Source organism: Hemibagrus wyckioides, linkage group LG03, assembly GCF_019097595.1.
Source record: "Hemibagrus wyckioides isolate EC202008001 linkage group LG03, SWU_Hwy_1.0, whole genome shotgun sequence".
NCBI classification, from domain to species: Eukaryota; Metazoa; Chordata; class Actinopteri; order Siluriformes; family Bagridae; genus Hemibagrus; species Hemibagrus wyckioides.
The window spans coordinates 19,121,110-19,136,654 of record NC_080712.1 but is presented as its reverse complement, the minus strand read 5'-3'; the positions used below and the strand labels follow the sequence as shown (position 1 = coordinate 19,136,654).

The 15,545-nt window shown below is 40.7% G+C and overlaps 1 protein-coding gene and 1 non-coding gene across 2 annotated transcripts in view; both read left to right on the top strand.

The window, feature by feature from the left end:
• The window catches only part of pcdh15a (protocadherin-related 15a), a 197,263-nt gene that overhangs the window by 67,091 nt on the left and 114,627 nt on the right, over window positions 1-15,545 (top strand). Inside the window, exons 5-6 of the mRNA XM_058386243.1 lie at window positions 11,422-11,582; window positions 11,959-12,114. Of these exons, the coding sequence (XP_058242226.1) occupies window positions 11,422-11,582; window positions 11,959-12,114 (317 nt within the window). The remainder of the gene's footprint in view (window positions 1-11,421; window positions 11,583-11,958; window positions 12,115-15,545) is intronic.
• Window positions 1,346-1,456, top strand: trnal-caa (transfer RNA leucine (anticodon CAA)). Its single transcript has 2 exons — window positions 1,346-1,383; window positions 1,411-1,456. It is a non-coding gene; the product is annotated as a tRNA-Leu (tRNA).

Genomic DNA, 15,545 nt, shown 5'->3' with positions numbered 1-15,545 from the left:
TTTTAAATTTGTTTTGCGCCGGATACCCTTTCTGACGCAACCCTTTCTATTTATCCGGGCTTGGAACTGGCACAGAAGTCACCGGACTGTGACTCCCATGGCTAGATTGTTGTTATTTATGCAGATAAATAGATTTAACACCAATTGTAATATATATAATACATGTGTTAGGTTACAGTTCTTTATACATACAACTACTTACTATGTACTGGAAAAGTATTGAAGATTTGATCTGTTTCTGGGCTTTTTGTCTCTACTTGTTTAATAAGGTTGATACACACAGCATAATAATGTGAATCAGTGACAAAACTGATGACAAAAATTATTAATACCATTTAAAAACAGGCATTTCATGACAGATTTGTATGCAAAATAGAGCAAAAACATTATGAGATCATGCAGCATTTTATCTTATTTCCAGGAGTAACTAGTAGATAGATGACGCAAAAAAAAACTGTCTGGGGCTGTGTATATAATTTGGTTCCCTGAAAAGGGAACAAGGTGCTATGTCATGACTTCATGCTATGGGAATACCCTTGCAGAACTGGTGTGTGAAGCCTGTGTGAACACAAGCTAATTTCAGTGGCTGAAAGGGGTCAGGTAACATAGCAGAATGCCTCAGCAAGACCATAAAAGGGCATCTGTGTCACATATCCACAGATTCTAATTGTCAGATGGAAGACGTCAGGCATGCCTGATGTGTGGTAATTAACATAGCGTCTTGTTCCCTTCACAGGAACCCAGATTATGGAGATGTTCACATCCGAGGGATCCCCTCACTGAGTTATGGCTTGACACTATTGGAATGCCAATACCAATGCCATCACACAAGGAAAAATGTCTGCCCTGCAGGGCCGTGCGAATTGGCACAGACAACTGCTGGGTGCAGACAGGACTGGCTCAACACCACAGGACCTGAGATCCAGGGGTTGAGTTCAAATCTAAACTGTAGAATTTGATGATTGTCTGTAGAGAGGACCAGCATACCGCAGCACAAACATCATGTAGGGGCCACCCCTGGCCAATGCAGTAGACAGTGCACTCCTAGTGTAGTGGACCTTTAAACCTAGAGGTGAAGACATTCTGTGCACCTCGTAGGACTGGGTGATGGCATTTATGGTGTACATAGTGGTGTACATAGGTCCTAAGTGCCCGAACTTTCCTGCTTTGAAGACTCATGAAGCAGAGGAAAGAAAGCATGCAGGGTGACTGGCTGGCCAGTTTCTGAGGGCACCTTTGTGATGTAACCCATTCAGGGGTGCAAAATAGCTTTAACCATACCAGGAGCGAACTCCAGGTAGAAGGAGGCTGGGGATAGGGCCTGCAAAATATGGCAAAATATGCCATCAGGATGGCTGAGTGGTCTAAGGTGCCAGACTCAAGGTTCACTACCTTCCAGGTATCTGGGTGTTCTGGGCTCCACATGGAGGCGTGGGTTCAAATCCCACTTCTGACATACCTCTGCTATATGGCCTACACCACCTGCATATGGAGATGCCAGCTGCAAGAAACAGTTGTGCCTGCATTGTGGTTGAAGCTGATGCCCTGGAGTTGCAAAGGAGTGAAGGATACACTTCATAAAGGTGTGTTGAGACAGAGCTATATGGAAAGGAAGAACTCTATATTGGTAAGCTTTGCCCCCAAAAGCAAACCTGAGGCTTTCCTCTGTTCTGGCCAAATTTCGATGCTTCCTTTAAATTTTGATGCATCCTTTAGATGCATCCTTTTTTCGGACCACTGGTGTCATAATAAGTTTGAGCATCAGTATCTTCAGCATGTACATCCTCAGAGTACAATTCAAGGTCTGCAGATCTAAAATTGGATGCATAAAGTTGGACACTTGTGAAATATATGTGCTGAGAGGCAAACTGGGTTCTGTAACTTTTCTTTATGGTGTCAAGATCTTATGAGATACATTTGGCAGACATTGCCATGCTGGCAGATTGCTGGGATGTGAGCCTAGGGCAGATGGGTCATTGGGTGCACCTGCTCCCAAAGCACATGAGGCATCAGGGAGGGCAGGCTCTTGGAGGCCTGAGCCCTGTGGTCTGTGGCCCATCAAAGTTCCACCACCACCTCAGGGGCTAATCTCTTGCCCTAATCCGGCTCCCTCAGCAGGTCAGCGTGGGACACACCAAGCAGAGGGCAAAAATACACCAGGTTACATATGTAAACTGGTTCCCTGAGAAGGTCATGGCTGACCATTCACTATGGGAATGCTACTATGTGGAAGTTGTGTCTGAACCTCTGTGTGGAATCACACAGATTTATCGGCCTGGGTAGGTCATGTGACGAAGCAGAGCATGCCAGCAATTCCATAAAAGTGCATCTACGTCACTCCAGCTTTTACTTGTCTGAAGGGAGCACAACTGGATACCCGAACTCAACACTGCATCATGGCTGACGCTATGGGAACTGGAGATGTTTGTCCCGGAGGTCGTGAAAGAACACAAACAAGCCAGGAGCAGAGCATCATTAGCCCTGTAAGACCCAGGAGTGGGGTCCAGGTTATAGAACCCGATAAAGGTGGGTGGAGAGGACCAACCTGCCACAGTACAAATATCCTGGGGGGAATGCCCCTAGCAAGAGTGCTGGACAAGTGATACACCTCGTGGAGTGACGTGTAATCCCTAGAGGCAAAGCCACACAGCGCACCTCATAGACCTAGGAGATAGCTACCACTACCCAGCACAAGGTGCTGCTTGGAGACTGGATTGCTTTTTTTGCAGCCACCAAAGCAGACAAAAAGGGAGAGGACTTATGCCATATGCCACTCGAGCAATAGGCGTAAGTCCTAAGAACCCCAACTGGGCACAGCAGGTGCAGTCTCTCCTGTTTTGCCTATTCATGGGGCAGAGGGCAGAAGGCTTGCAGAAAGGCCGGGCAACCAACTAATAGCAGAGCTGTTTCCAGAGTCAGAAACTCCTTAGAGGCTGACTTTATTGGCTCAAAGAGGGCTTGGAGAAGCCCCTCAAGGACCACTGAGAGGTCCCAGGAGGGGAGACACGGTGTACAGGAAAGCCTTAGCTGCCTTGAGTTTCTCAGAGTCCGATGAAGACAATAATTCCTCGTTCGAGTTGGGAGAAATCACAATATGAGTTCCCGGAGCCAAAGCGGGGAAATCCGAATCGGGAGAGAGGGCAAGAGAAAGCGGATCACCTGTCATTTGTTCCACTAACTCAACCTGCAAAACTAATCATCTAAGTTGGCGCGCTGCCTCAGCAGTTGCGCGGCCCGAGTCACAAGGCACAGACACTTGGCTAGAGAAAACAGCTAAGTGAGAGCAGAGTTTACGGAGAAGAAAAGTTTCGCAGCACTCGTAGCAGGCTCCCTTGAGAGCCGCACATACACACTCCTCTATCAAACAAACGATGCAGAAAAAGTGTGAGTTGTCCCTCGTAATGTATCAGGGCACTTTCTGTACTTGCCATCTTTCCCAATATTTTACATTACATTACATTACATTTACAATTTTTCCCTAGTCTAGACAGGACAAACAATCGTCACAAAGATACACAGAGTGCTTCCTGAAGACAAAGAAGCTGGAGTAATGTGACGTAGATGCACTTTTATGGTCTTGCTGGTGCACTCCGCTTTGTCACATGACCTACCTGAGCTGATAAATCAGAACTTCAAACACAACTTCCATATAGAAGCGTTCCCATAGCGTCAGCCATGACGTGGCAAGTATGGGTTCCTCTAAGACTTCAGTACATTGGTAACACGCGGCCTGACTGAGGAGACTGCTCAGCCGCAACCCACAATTCATTGCTGACATCCTCAGAGCTTAGAGCTCAGAATGCAGACAACATTAGGTTGTCATTTGGCTTGGAAGAAATTGTGGACCAAGCTTCCGAGTCCAAAGGGAATTCCCTGTCTCTGCTCTGCCTCTGCCTGTGATAAAAGACTACACACTGCCTTGGCAGATGCTGGGTCGAGCGCCTGACTTGAAAATATAGCCAGACGGAAGCGGAGCTTCTTAAGAGAAAAACTCTAACAATGCATACACTCTCAAACAAATAACGCAAAGAGTGTGTGAGTTGTCCTCCCCAAAAAAATGGGGCACGGTGGCACACATTTTTTAAAATTGTTTGTTTGCTATATTGGTAAGAGATGTAACAAAATAGACAAGACAGATGGGAAAACATATGTGACAATTCACACAGACAAACGTCTTCCTGAAGCTGTGGATGTGTGATGTAGATGCCCTTTTATGGTGACATGTGACACGTCACCTAAATCCTTTCATTCAGTGAAATTACAGTGTTCACACAGGCTTCAGACACCCATTCCATAAGGGTGTTCCCATTGCGTCAAACTATGACACAGCATTGAGTTCCATCAAAAGGGAACGATGAGGCATGTCATACTTTCAGTCAAATATGCACTCCCCATCCACTTTATTATTACTGTACACCTGCACATTCATGCATGTAATCAGCCAATCATGTGGCAGCAACACAATGCACAAAAATGATGCAGATATGTATCAAGAGCTTCAATTAATGTTCACCTCAAACATCAGAATGGGGGAAAATGTGATCCCTGAGACTTTAGCATGAATGTTGGTGACAGATGGGCTAGTTTGTTGTGCATTCTGAGATGCTTTTCTTCTCACCATGGTTATAAAGAGTGAATATTTGAGTTATTGTAGACCTCCTGTTAGCTCAAACCAGTCTGGTTATTCTCCTCTGATTTCTCTCAACAAGGTATTGCAGCCTGCTGAACCTCTGTGTAAGCTGGGTGTGAAAATCACAGGAGATCAGAAGTTTCTGAAATACTCAGTGCAGCCCACCTGGTATCAACATCCATACCATGGTCATAGAGATCACATTTTTCCCTGGTCTCATGTTTGATGTCAACATTATGTGCTTGATTGTTTGCATTGTGCTGCTGCCACATGATTGGCTTAGGTTGTACACCCATTGCTCCATTTTAAACACCAAATATCTAAAAGTAACCCACATGAAATGTAATGATAGTTTGTTTGTGATAGAAACTGAAAACGTGAGCATTGTTGGTTCACCATGGCAGGATAAGCTTCTTTTGAATGCAAAAACAGTTAAATCCTCAAAAGAACCTTTCACTAATCACTTAAAGTAGTTCCCTATGCTATCCTATCAACATTTCAGCTTTTTTTTAGAGGACGCTGTGCTTGTTGGCCAAGTGGGATTTATGACCCCTTTTCTATACTGGTTTTGTCTGTTGGCTTCCTGCAATGATGTAGACAAAACATGTCCACGCTTCACTCCTTGAGCCTGTTTATTCTGCACATTGCAGTCATTTTATGCAGACATGCTCGCTAGGTTACTGCCTCCTCGCTGCTTGAGCCAGCTAAGTTGCGCGTCACTCATCCAAGTCAGCTTACAGTGGCTAGTGCAATTTGATTTGCCATGTTGTGGTATTGAAGAAGCATTGATTCCATTTTTCATTGGAATTTCAGCAATGACATGTCATTACAGCAATGACAGCAATGTGAATTTCAGAATTCTTAATATTTGGTATGTTTAGTTTTGCTTTAATGATGTGCACTCGAGGTGCCATGGACTACGCAAGTCGGTGTATAACCTAAATCATCTGAACACGTGTAGAAAGGATAAAAACTGAAAATAAATAAATAAATAAATAAAAAATTCTAACCATTTGTACGACATGGTTAATATAACAAAAAATATGCTTAGATATAATGCTCTGGTCTAGATACTTCTGTTATTTTTTTAACTACTATTTTAAATCTGTAATATACTGTTTAATTCCAATTTTAAATAAGAAAAAAAGATTAAGCCGGCTTTTCAGTATTAAATCTTTGGATTCACATGTATATTTTAAAATATCAAATAAGTACTTCCAGTATATTTTCCAGACTTTTCCATAAGGACCTTTGTGGAAACTCAGTTTTAGCAGGTGTGCGAAAAGTTTTGTCAGACATTTATCTAATCTGCATATTTCACATATCCCATATTCACTGTGTCAGGTGCTGCTTCAGGCAGATTCACTAACCTCTCTGAACTGTATCCGCCTGCCAAACACCAGAGGAAGTAAGCTCATCCCTAACAGAATTAGAGTGAGATCTAATCTGGCTTTATCTTTACTGAAAAAAAAAAAGATTCAAAATTATTATGACTCAGAGCATGTCAGAGAGCATGTAGCACGCCCCAAATCTTTTACAATATTTATCAGGGTAGTGCACTCCTTTCATTTTCTCCAACTCTCTTTATCTTGTGCTCTCCTGAGTAAGAATGGCTCATGTCTATATTTTCGGATTCAGATCTCGTCATGTGTGAGATGGTGTAGCCCTAGTAACCAGCTGCAATTCTAGTTTGGTAGTGAGACATTTATTTTCTTTTGTGTTATATGTTAGTGTCAGATGGACGTCATAAAAAGGCTTGCATAATATAACTGTGTTAGGTGGTAGGACTCAAATCTAAATATCTAAATTGTGTATAAAATGTGTTACTGGGTTTAGTAAAGCATAGATATAAAGTTTATTGCATGTTAAACCTGTATTATGTTCCACTCTCACAGCCACACTCACATTCCACAGTTCTGTTAAACAAAATGTTTGCATGCATGCATGTGTCTATGAGAGAGAGAGAGAGAGAGAGAGAGAGAGAGAAAGAGAGACAGAGAGACCGAGAGAGAGAGAAAGTGAGAGAGAGATGTAATTAGAGAATGTGTTGAAAGTAGGATTATTTTCAAGCACCTGCCACTTTTCTGGATTAGATCGAGGCAATTCCAGCCTTTGCCCACTCAAAGCACTCTGCAGCTGCTGCTCCTCCATTTCTCAAAGTGTGTGTGCATCCTCTGTTCCCTACCATCTGATGGATTAAGCCCTGCCTAAAACAAAACACTCCTTTGCCTTCAAGAGCATTTCTGTTCTCTGGTTTTGTTGATGTTTACCTTCACCGTGTACTTATGTCAGCTCTGTTAAATGTAATACCCTCTGGGCTGTTTGAAGAGTCTCCTTATGGACATTATACGGAGATGCTTGTTCATACTCAACCTCAACATCAACTGTAGCTCAGGCAGTGACTGCAAAAGAGGATTATGGTTCCTTTCATTATAAAACTATATCCTGTATGTACTTTGCTATTTCAACAACTGATGAGACATGTTCACTGTACTATAGATAAGAGTATTAAGGTGTTTCAAGTGCTTGTTTATTTATTTGTTAAGGCATATATTTTTTATCTGAGATTCTATAGGAATAAAGTTGTTATTATTCTGTTTTGGATAAAAATTAATTAGATGCAAGTCTTTGCTAATAGAGGTTTAATCTAGCCTGCTCTTGGTCTGTTTTCGTTTAGATTCAGATGAGATAGATGAGCTGTTAAAAGCTTCACTTCCTTTGTCTGACCCCCTCATCTTTCTCTACATCTCCTCTCCATTTGAGCTGCTTCTCCAAATTAAAACTGTCTTCCACAAACAAATGGCAAAACCTGCCTCATAAACAGCAGTAAATCCACAAAACACATTTTCCATAGATAATTAATACATGGCACGACATGTAAAGTAGAATCTGTGCCATTTTTCACATTAGATATAGACTAGAAGAGTTTGATGATGCATTTTAAGCACTAATACCCACTAGAACCTCTTAAGCTATCTCCATTCATTGTGTTTATTGTACTCTGGACATGGCAGCTTTCAAAAGGGAAAATTGTTAGCAGGTGCATATGGATGGTATAGGCATGGGGTAGATATGGTTCATCACATTGAGTGATTAAAATTGATTTTTGATCCAAGTTGCTTTTGCTTCATCATCATCAGCTGATTTCATTAATCATTTGTGACACCTGAAACCTATCCATTTTTATTGGGGCAGTGTGGTTAGGTAATGAAGATGAATGAAAATGTGAAAATATCCATAGTTCTGATATGAGCTTCCCAAAACAGCATTCAAAATGAAGTACAAGAATATATAATCCATTCTTAAGCAACACACACACACACACACACACACACACATGCACACACCCTCACAGTTATTATTTAAAGCTTAGCTAAAGGACAGAGTGGCAGAGCTTCACTATGAAATATAAGCACATACTCTACCCAATAACTCATTGGGCTGCAAAGTAAATAGCTAGAGGTGGTGCTGTTTGCCTCTACAAAACTTTTAAGCCTTAAAATCAGATTATTTACAGCTATTTAACTTCTAAACACTCAAGCTTATCCATTGAGCACAATAAACAGTTCTTTGGTTTGTTCCTCTGATGGAACCCTTAAAAGTTTAATGTAACAGGAGATGACTTCTTTAGAGTCAGACCTTTCCAGAAACTCTTGCAGGATGCTTTTTGTGTGTTTGTATGTGTGAGTGTGTGTGTGTGTGTGTGTGTGTGCGTGCGCGCGCATGTGAAAAGACACTTTGTGGGTATAGAATTGGTATATGTAATCTATGTAAGCCATTATAATCTAAAGTATTGTAATTATTATACACCACTTACAATTAAGAGATAAAATACATTCATGCCTTTTGACAGATGCACTTATCCAAAGCGATTTATAGAAGTAAATTTTAAAGTAGATTTTACATTTATACACCTAAGCAGTTTAGGGTTGCATGCCTTGTTCAAGGGCTTAGCAGTGACAGAGCTGGGATGTGAACTCACAATCTTCCAAAAGTGTTTGTGTTAGAGAGAAGCAGATAGACAGACAGACAAAGAGACAGACAAACAGACACAAGGTATGTGGTTGTTTTTTATTTGGGGAAATCTTCAGCAAGACTTATGGCAAAAGGTCATGATCGAGGACTTAAGTGTAAGTGTGTTGAGAACATGTTCACACCTGTTTATTAGTGTGAAAAGGTTTATCTGAAGCCTGCAGCGATACTGTGTATGTGCTGTTGAGTGTGTGTGTGTGTGTGTGGTCTGGAAAGCTCGTCTGTCTCTGTAATGTGTGAATGTACTGCAGCACCAAGCATGCGTCCGATTTTAATAGCGTTTGATTTCTCCACACATCTCCAGCCCTACAGTCCCTCTTTTGTAGTAGCCTGACTGACTTGCAGCCTCATACTTGTGTATACTTCTCTCTGAGATCAAACACAATTAAGTTCAATCATCCTGCTGTTCCAGCCAGAGTAGATCTAGACTAGCGTAGGTGTATACTTTGAGGGCTCCACTGTGGCCTCTCTTCGTTTGTTCTTCCTCCATCATTCTGAACTTGGTTAATGGTGTGAGTCATGAAAGGCCGCAGTACGCATACCATGACCCTCACTCAGTCTCTCCATGAGAGCATACATCATTCTCTCTGAGTCAAGCCACACAGCTGCTTTTGTGTTTGACACACACTGTCTGTAGCTTTGTTTCGGCATGCACTCAGGGATTTCAGGCCAGCCATAATCGCAGGGATGAATGCGAATTGATGGAGCTGGAGCTAGAATATCAAATCTGTCTCTGTGGGAGAATGATATTTTCTAGCATCGCTAAGTAAAGCTAAAATGGTCAGGTGGCTGGGGGTTGTGGGGGGCGGGGGTGCACAGGCAGAATGCTGTTCTACTATTGGACTGCTCATATTGATAGCTGTGTGCTATGTGAAAGGAAAGGTGGTGGTGGGGAGGTGTGGTGGGATGGATGGGTGCTGATAGCTTATTGTGTAAGGAAGGGTATTGTTACATGGTCACAGTGAGAACAGTGGGAGAACATTATTTTGCAGTGTGGAGGCTAGACGAATGATAAAGAATAACTTCCCAGGAATAGTGAGGTCTCACCTGATGATAGATTGTCTATCATGCTAACAATTTTTGACCTATACATTCTCATAAGACAGATGTAACACATTTTGGGGAGATGTTTATTGTGGTGCTGTTGTACTACTGATTTAATACAATTTACCAATTCTCTGTCATTCCATTCCATGTATTTATTTGTTTGGCACAAAATATCTTGATTGTGATGGTAACAGTATAAAGGTGAGCTATAGAAGTGAAAGTAAGATCACTAAAGCTATAAACCATAGGGCACAGAGCCAACAAAAAAGCTTTCACTTTGTAAAACCTAGACTCAGAGAGGCAGATGCAAGTGCAGGGGAGCAGTCTTTAATAAGAAGAATAACAACAATCCAGGTAAACAGTCCAATAAAATATGAAAAAAAAAAAAAAAAATCTAAATTTAGGTGATCACTGGACAGGCTATCACAGGCAATGCCAAAATCACAGAAGAACGAGAAACAGACTATTGTCAAAACCAGAAAATCAAAATGATCGAAGGTTTGGTATTGTTAGAAAGTGAACTGAAAATAGGTGATACTAATGAGTGCCACAATACTGCAAACTGTCTCACAGTGCTCATGCAAGGGTTTCAGAAACCCATCAACATCACCAGCATGCAAAACACAAAATCCAACTCCAAATTACTGTCATTTTCAAAAAACAAATGCAGAAATTTGTTAAATAAATAAATACATAAATAAATACACATAGTTATTTAAATTGTTCATGCAAATATTAAAACACCTTTTTTATATTGCAAACATACAGCATTTCGTATAAGCAATATTATTGGCAAATTTTTAGATTTTCTGAAAACTGCTTGTTTCAGAAGGTTAGTGTTTAGTTAATCCAATATCAGCTATTAGATGCTACCGCAATAACATCAGCCGTAATAGCAATAAAAGAAGCTCTTCCTGAGAGAATCACACAAAATGCAGCCTTTCACTTAGTGTCACTGTTACTAAACTTGAACTGAGTTTTAACAGTAATAAGTATTAACATCTAATAATCAGATTAGATAAAAACAACTTTTTTGCTGATGTACACCATCAGCATATTTGGTAAAAATCTGCATACACTGAAAAGCACCTGATTCTCGCACTAAAACACAGTGGTTTTTAGTGCTGATTTGAGGATGCTTTAGGCTTGTGATTCAGAAATTCTTTCAAAGATTGATGGCATCATGAATTGCACTAATGAATTGCAAGTAGCAGGATTTTTTATCCCCAAACCTGGTATCTTCTGCCAGAAGATTTGGATGTAGATCTTTAAGCAGAATAATGAAAGTATAAACCTGGCTGTAAAAACCAAAAACCTGTGTAAAGAATCTGGAATGTTTTGCAAAGTCACAACTTTGATTAACAACTTTGAATAAATGTTGGAAAGAAGAAAAATTGTATACTACATACTCCAGTCCTATACACACAGTGTTTTTCTTCCATATTATTAAAATCAGACTTTCTGAATGCGTGCCTGATTAGCATCCACATTATTAATTATTCATTTCATTCAAGTAACTACTGTTGTTTTGCATGTACATCTTTATCATCATGCAACAAAGATAGTAATCAGCTTTAACGCCCTTCAAATATCAAGGTTGATATAGTCATCACACTATAAAGGCCATTTTTGAAATGCCATAACAATTTTTTCCAAAATCTTTTTTTCATTTACTCTCCCACTCTCTTTCTTTCTCTCTTTCTCTGTCTCAGGTACAGTTTTGGTGGAGAACATGCAAATTAACGGTCGAGCACAGGACCCGGGCCGGACAATATCTCTTACTTTACTGGGGAACTATGACTACTGGGTTATACTGGACCCTATCCTCCAGAGACTTTACCTCAACAGTACAGGAAGAGTACTGGACCGAGATGTGAGTGGACTCTCACACACTCCCACACTCATACAAAAATGAGCACAAATTAGTTGGTGACGTTTACATAAAAACAGCACTATCATGGTGCAGTGATTCCATTATTTGAAACATGTTAAATAATTACAGTAACTATCAAAGGGGGTGTAATATTAGAAATGTTGCTCAACCCTGACACTACTCTTATTACCTGAAATACTGGTAGGCTACACTTGCAATATGCATATTAGTTCTTAGATCTGTATTTTCATATTTTCATGTGTGGTTGTGTGCTAGTGGGTGTTTATGTGTGATATCTGCACTTGAAAAAATCATAGAGGCCAGCCAGATATCCCCACAAGGTTAAAACTGTCAGATATTTCTCCCTTTCTTTCAGCCCCCCAGATACATCACCACTATAGTGGTTCAGGTTCAGTGCACTAATGAGATAGTGGGTGCTGTTATTCTGCATGAGGTGCGCATTGTGGTACGCGACAGGAACGACAACATGCCGCAGTTCCAGCAGCCTCGCTATTACGTGGCAGTCAATGAGGTGAGGTCATTATTGCTTCAGGATCTATCTCAGTGTTTCATATCATATTAGACATACACCATATAGCCAAAAGTTTGTGGACGCTTGACCATAATAATCAAATTTGTTTTTGAAAATCCCATTTAAGATTCAGTCCTCCATTTGCCATTAGATGTTGGAGCGTGGTTGTAGGGATTTGCCCATTGAACCACAAGAGCATTAGTGGGCTCAGGCACTTGATTTCATTATTCCAGTTTATCCTAAAGGTGTTCTGTGGGGTCGCTTGAGTTCATTCAGTCCAACCATGGTAAACCATGTCTTTATGTAACGTGCTTAGGGACTCCTAGTTCCTGTGAAGGGAAATATTAATACCACAACATGCCAACATTCTATATAATTGTGTGCTTTCAACTTTGTGGCATCAGTTTGAGGAACAACCACGTATGAATTTGATAATCTGGTGTCCACAAACTTTTGCCCACACACAGTGTAGCTTTGAGGCTACATGGGATGCATTGGCCTTAAAATTTCATTAATATGTGACAATGTTTACCAATATGCATGTATGATTTATTGCTCTTGTGAAAAAATATCAGAGCTCTCACTGCTGTGTCACAATGTTTGTTCATTTAATACTACATGTTTTTGCTGGACAGTGCAGCCTGCATGAAAATGTCCATAGAAGCCAGTAGATGCACTGCTGTCAGAACTCTACTGACATAGTGGGATCCTGTGAAAGATTCAAGTACCCTTTTTTTAATGGAGTACAGATTAATGTTCATTGGACTGCAGGCTTTTAATACGTAATTGTGTGTGTGACTCTGACACATGGATGCACTGGGAGTCAGCAAGTGTATTATGGTGGAGCGGAGGTGGTGGTAGGGATGTGTGTGACATAGGGGATCACAGTAGACTCTGTAAGAGTAGACAGTAGAATCAAAAATACAATGACTTGACACACTGCGTTCTCCATGTGATAATTGTGAGACCTCTCAAAGGGGCTGAACTTCGTAACCAACCACCAATCATTAAAAGAGTAATGATCATGATTGACAGAAATTTTATTGTTTTTAATTTTATTCTTAAAAACTGCAGACTTGCAGGGTGCTTGGAATGACTATGCTCAGTAGCCTAAATCATGACAGTTTTATACAACTAGGATAGTTGTTTGTCATTTCTAAATATTGTACATAATTTGTAATTACAAAATTCCATTTGATTATACTCATTTTGGAAATTAATTAGAATTAATTTTTTATTTTTTATTATTATTTTTTTTATTTTTTCTGACTAGGTAGTTATCACTACCTAGAGGTCTGACTAGGTAGTTATCACTATCAGTTAAATTTTGCTATCTGAGTTAGCAGTTTATTTTAAGTAATAGTGTATATTTTGTTTGGTGTGACATGGCAGACACTGCTGATGCTGTCAGCCTGATTTTGGGAAAGTCTTTTGATGCTCTAATGTATGAGGAGAGACTAAGAACAGGAGGCAGACCAATGATTGATTTAATTTGGAATTCAGGGTACAACACCAGGTCCTTTCAGCTGTCTTGGTGCAGTAAAGATGACTGGCTGACAGGTAGTGCACATTATATATACTTTACCTTGGCTTAGACTGGAGAGGTTAAACATGGCCTTTTCACTCTTTTTGCTGTCCCTTTAATCTCAGTGCGTTTAGTCTTTCCCTCTCTCCATTTTTAATTTTAGTACAGCTCAGTTTCAATCAGCAGCATGCAATATAATAAACAGTGATTTAATATGGGGCAAAATGCATATGCTGATGACTTGATACTGCTGCATGACTAATGTGGTTGTGCATCAGGCTGCAAGAGTTTCATTTTCAGACTTTGTGTCCTTATAGATGCAAGTAATACAGCTCAGCATCAATGACTGGCCAGTGCCGTCTGCAGTGTGGCTAAAGCTCTCAAACTAGTACTGAAGCCATGCTACTTATCTTGATTTGAGTGATTGACATAATCCTGGTATACATTTTCTTTGGCTATGAAAGAGAGAGAGAGAGAGAGAGAGAGAGAGAGAGACTGGTGTTGAAGTAATTATACAAATTGCTCACATTTTTTCCCTTTGTCCATCAGATCTAAAGTTGCCCCCCCCCTTTCTGCTACTCTGTTAAAAGTGGAAACACACACACACTCAAACACAAACACTCACACACACACACACACACACACACAGACACACACAAGCACAATAACACTTTCTGATGGATTGATTCATGGTATACCCTGCTAGTCTTGTCCTGCGTATATTTTTTCCTGCTTTAACACCTCTAATTGACAGGCCACTTAATCAGCTATTTAACAAGCCCTTCCTGACTTCATGTGGGTGTGTTCGACTAGGGAAAACTTTAAAATAGGCAAGAGCAGGGATACTCCAGCACCATGGTTGGAAACCACTGGCATGTTTTACTGTGTCAAAGCTGATTGCTTTTTCTCTCTGGAGGTCCAAAAGCCTGAGGCTACTATAGAGAAAATTCTTCTTTTTGCATTCTTTTTGCACTCTGCAAGTTTGTGCTAAACCTTATGATTCATATTAGATCAAATCCATCAGAGTGTCATCTGAACACAAACTTCAGTAGAAGAGATAAGGCATGAGGGCAGTCTGCTGCCCGAATGCTTTGGTACCTTTTTCCAGATGGCAGGAGGGTGAAAAGTGAATATGAAGGGTGTGTGAGTTCATCCACAATGCTGTTGTCTTTGTGGATGCAGTGTGTGGTGTAAATGTCCTTGATAGAGGGACGAGAGACTCTGATGATCTTCTCAGCTGTCCTCACTATCCACTGCAGGCTCTCATGAACCCGAGACGGTGCAATTCCCAAACCAGGCAGCGATGCAGCTGCTCAGGGTGCTCTTGATGGTCCCTCTGTAAAACGTTGTCAAGATGGGTGAAGGTGGGCTTTCCTCAGCCTTCATAAGAAGTAGAGATGCTGCTGGGTTTTCTTGCTGATGGAGCTGGTGTTGAGAACTAAATTAATTGTTTATAGTGAAATAAACAAATCCCAGATTTTCAGTCTAGTCTCAGACTTTTGGACCTTGCTGTATGCTATTACGTGCATCTTCCCCCTGTCAGCACAGCAGTACATGGGCTGTGTGAATAGCCCTGGAGTGTATTTGTACGTGTATACATGCTGTACATGTTTTGATAATTGTGCAGAGCAGTGCACCTCCACCTTTCCTGAATTGCAAGACATTATCATAATTGAGAGTTGGTGCTGAGCATGAAATTGCTCTGCTGCTGCAACATTTGTGTGACTCAGGGAGTGCATTAATACATAAGCTTCAGTGAGAGAATTCAAGAGATTCAAGAGATTCAAGAGATTCAAGAAGCTTTATTGTCATTTCAACCACATATAGCTGGCGCAGTACATAGTGAAATGAAACAATGTTTCTCCAGGACCTGGTGCTACATAAACATACAACAACAAGTTCAACA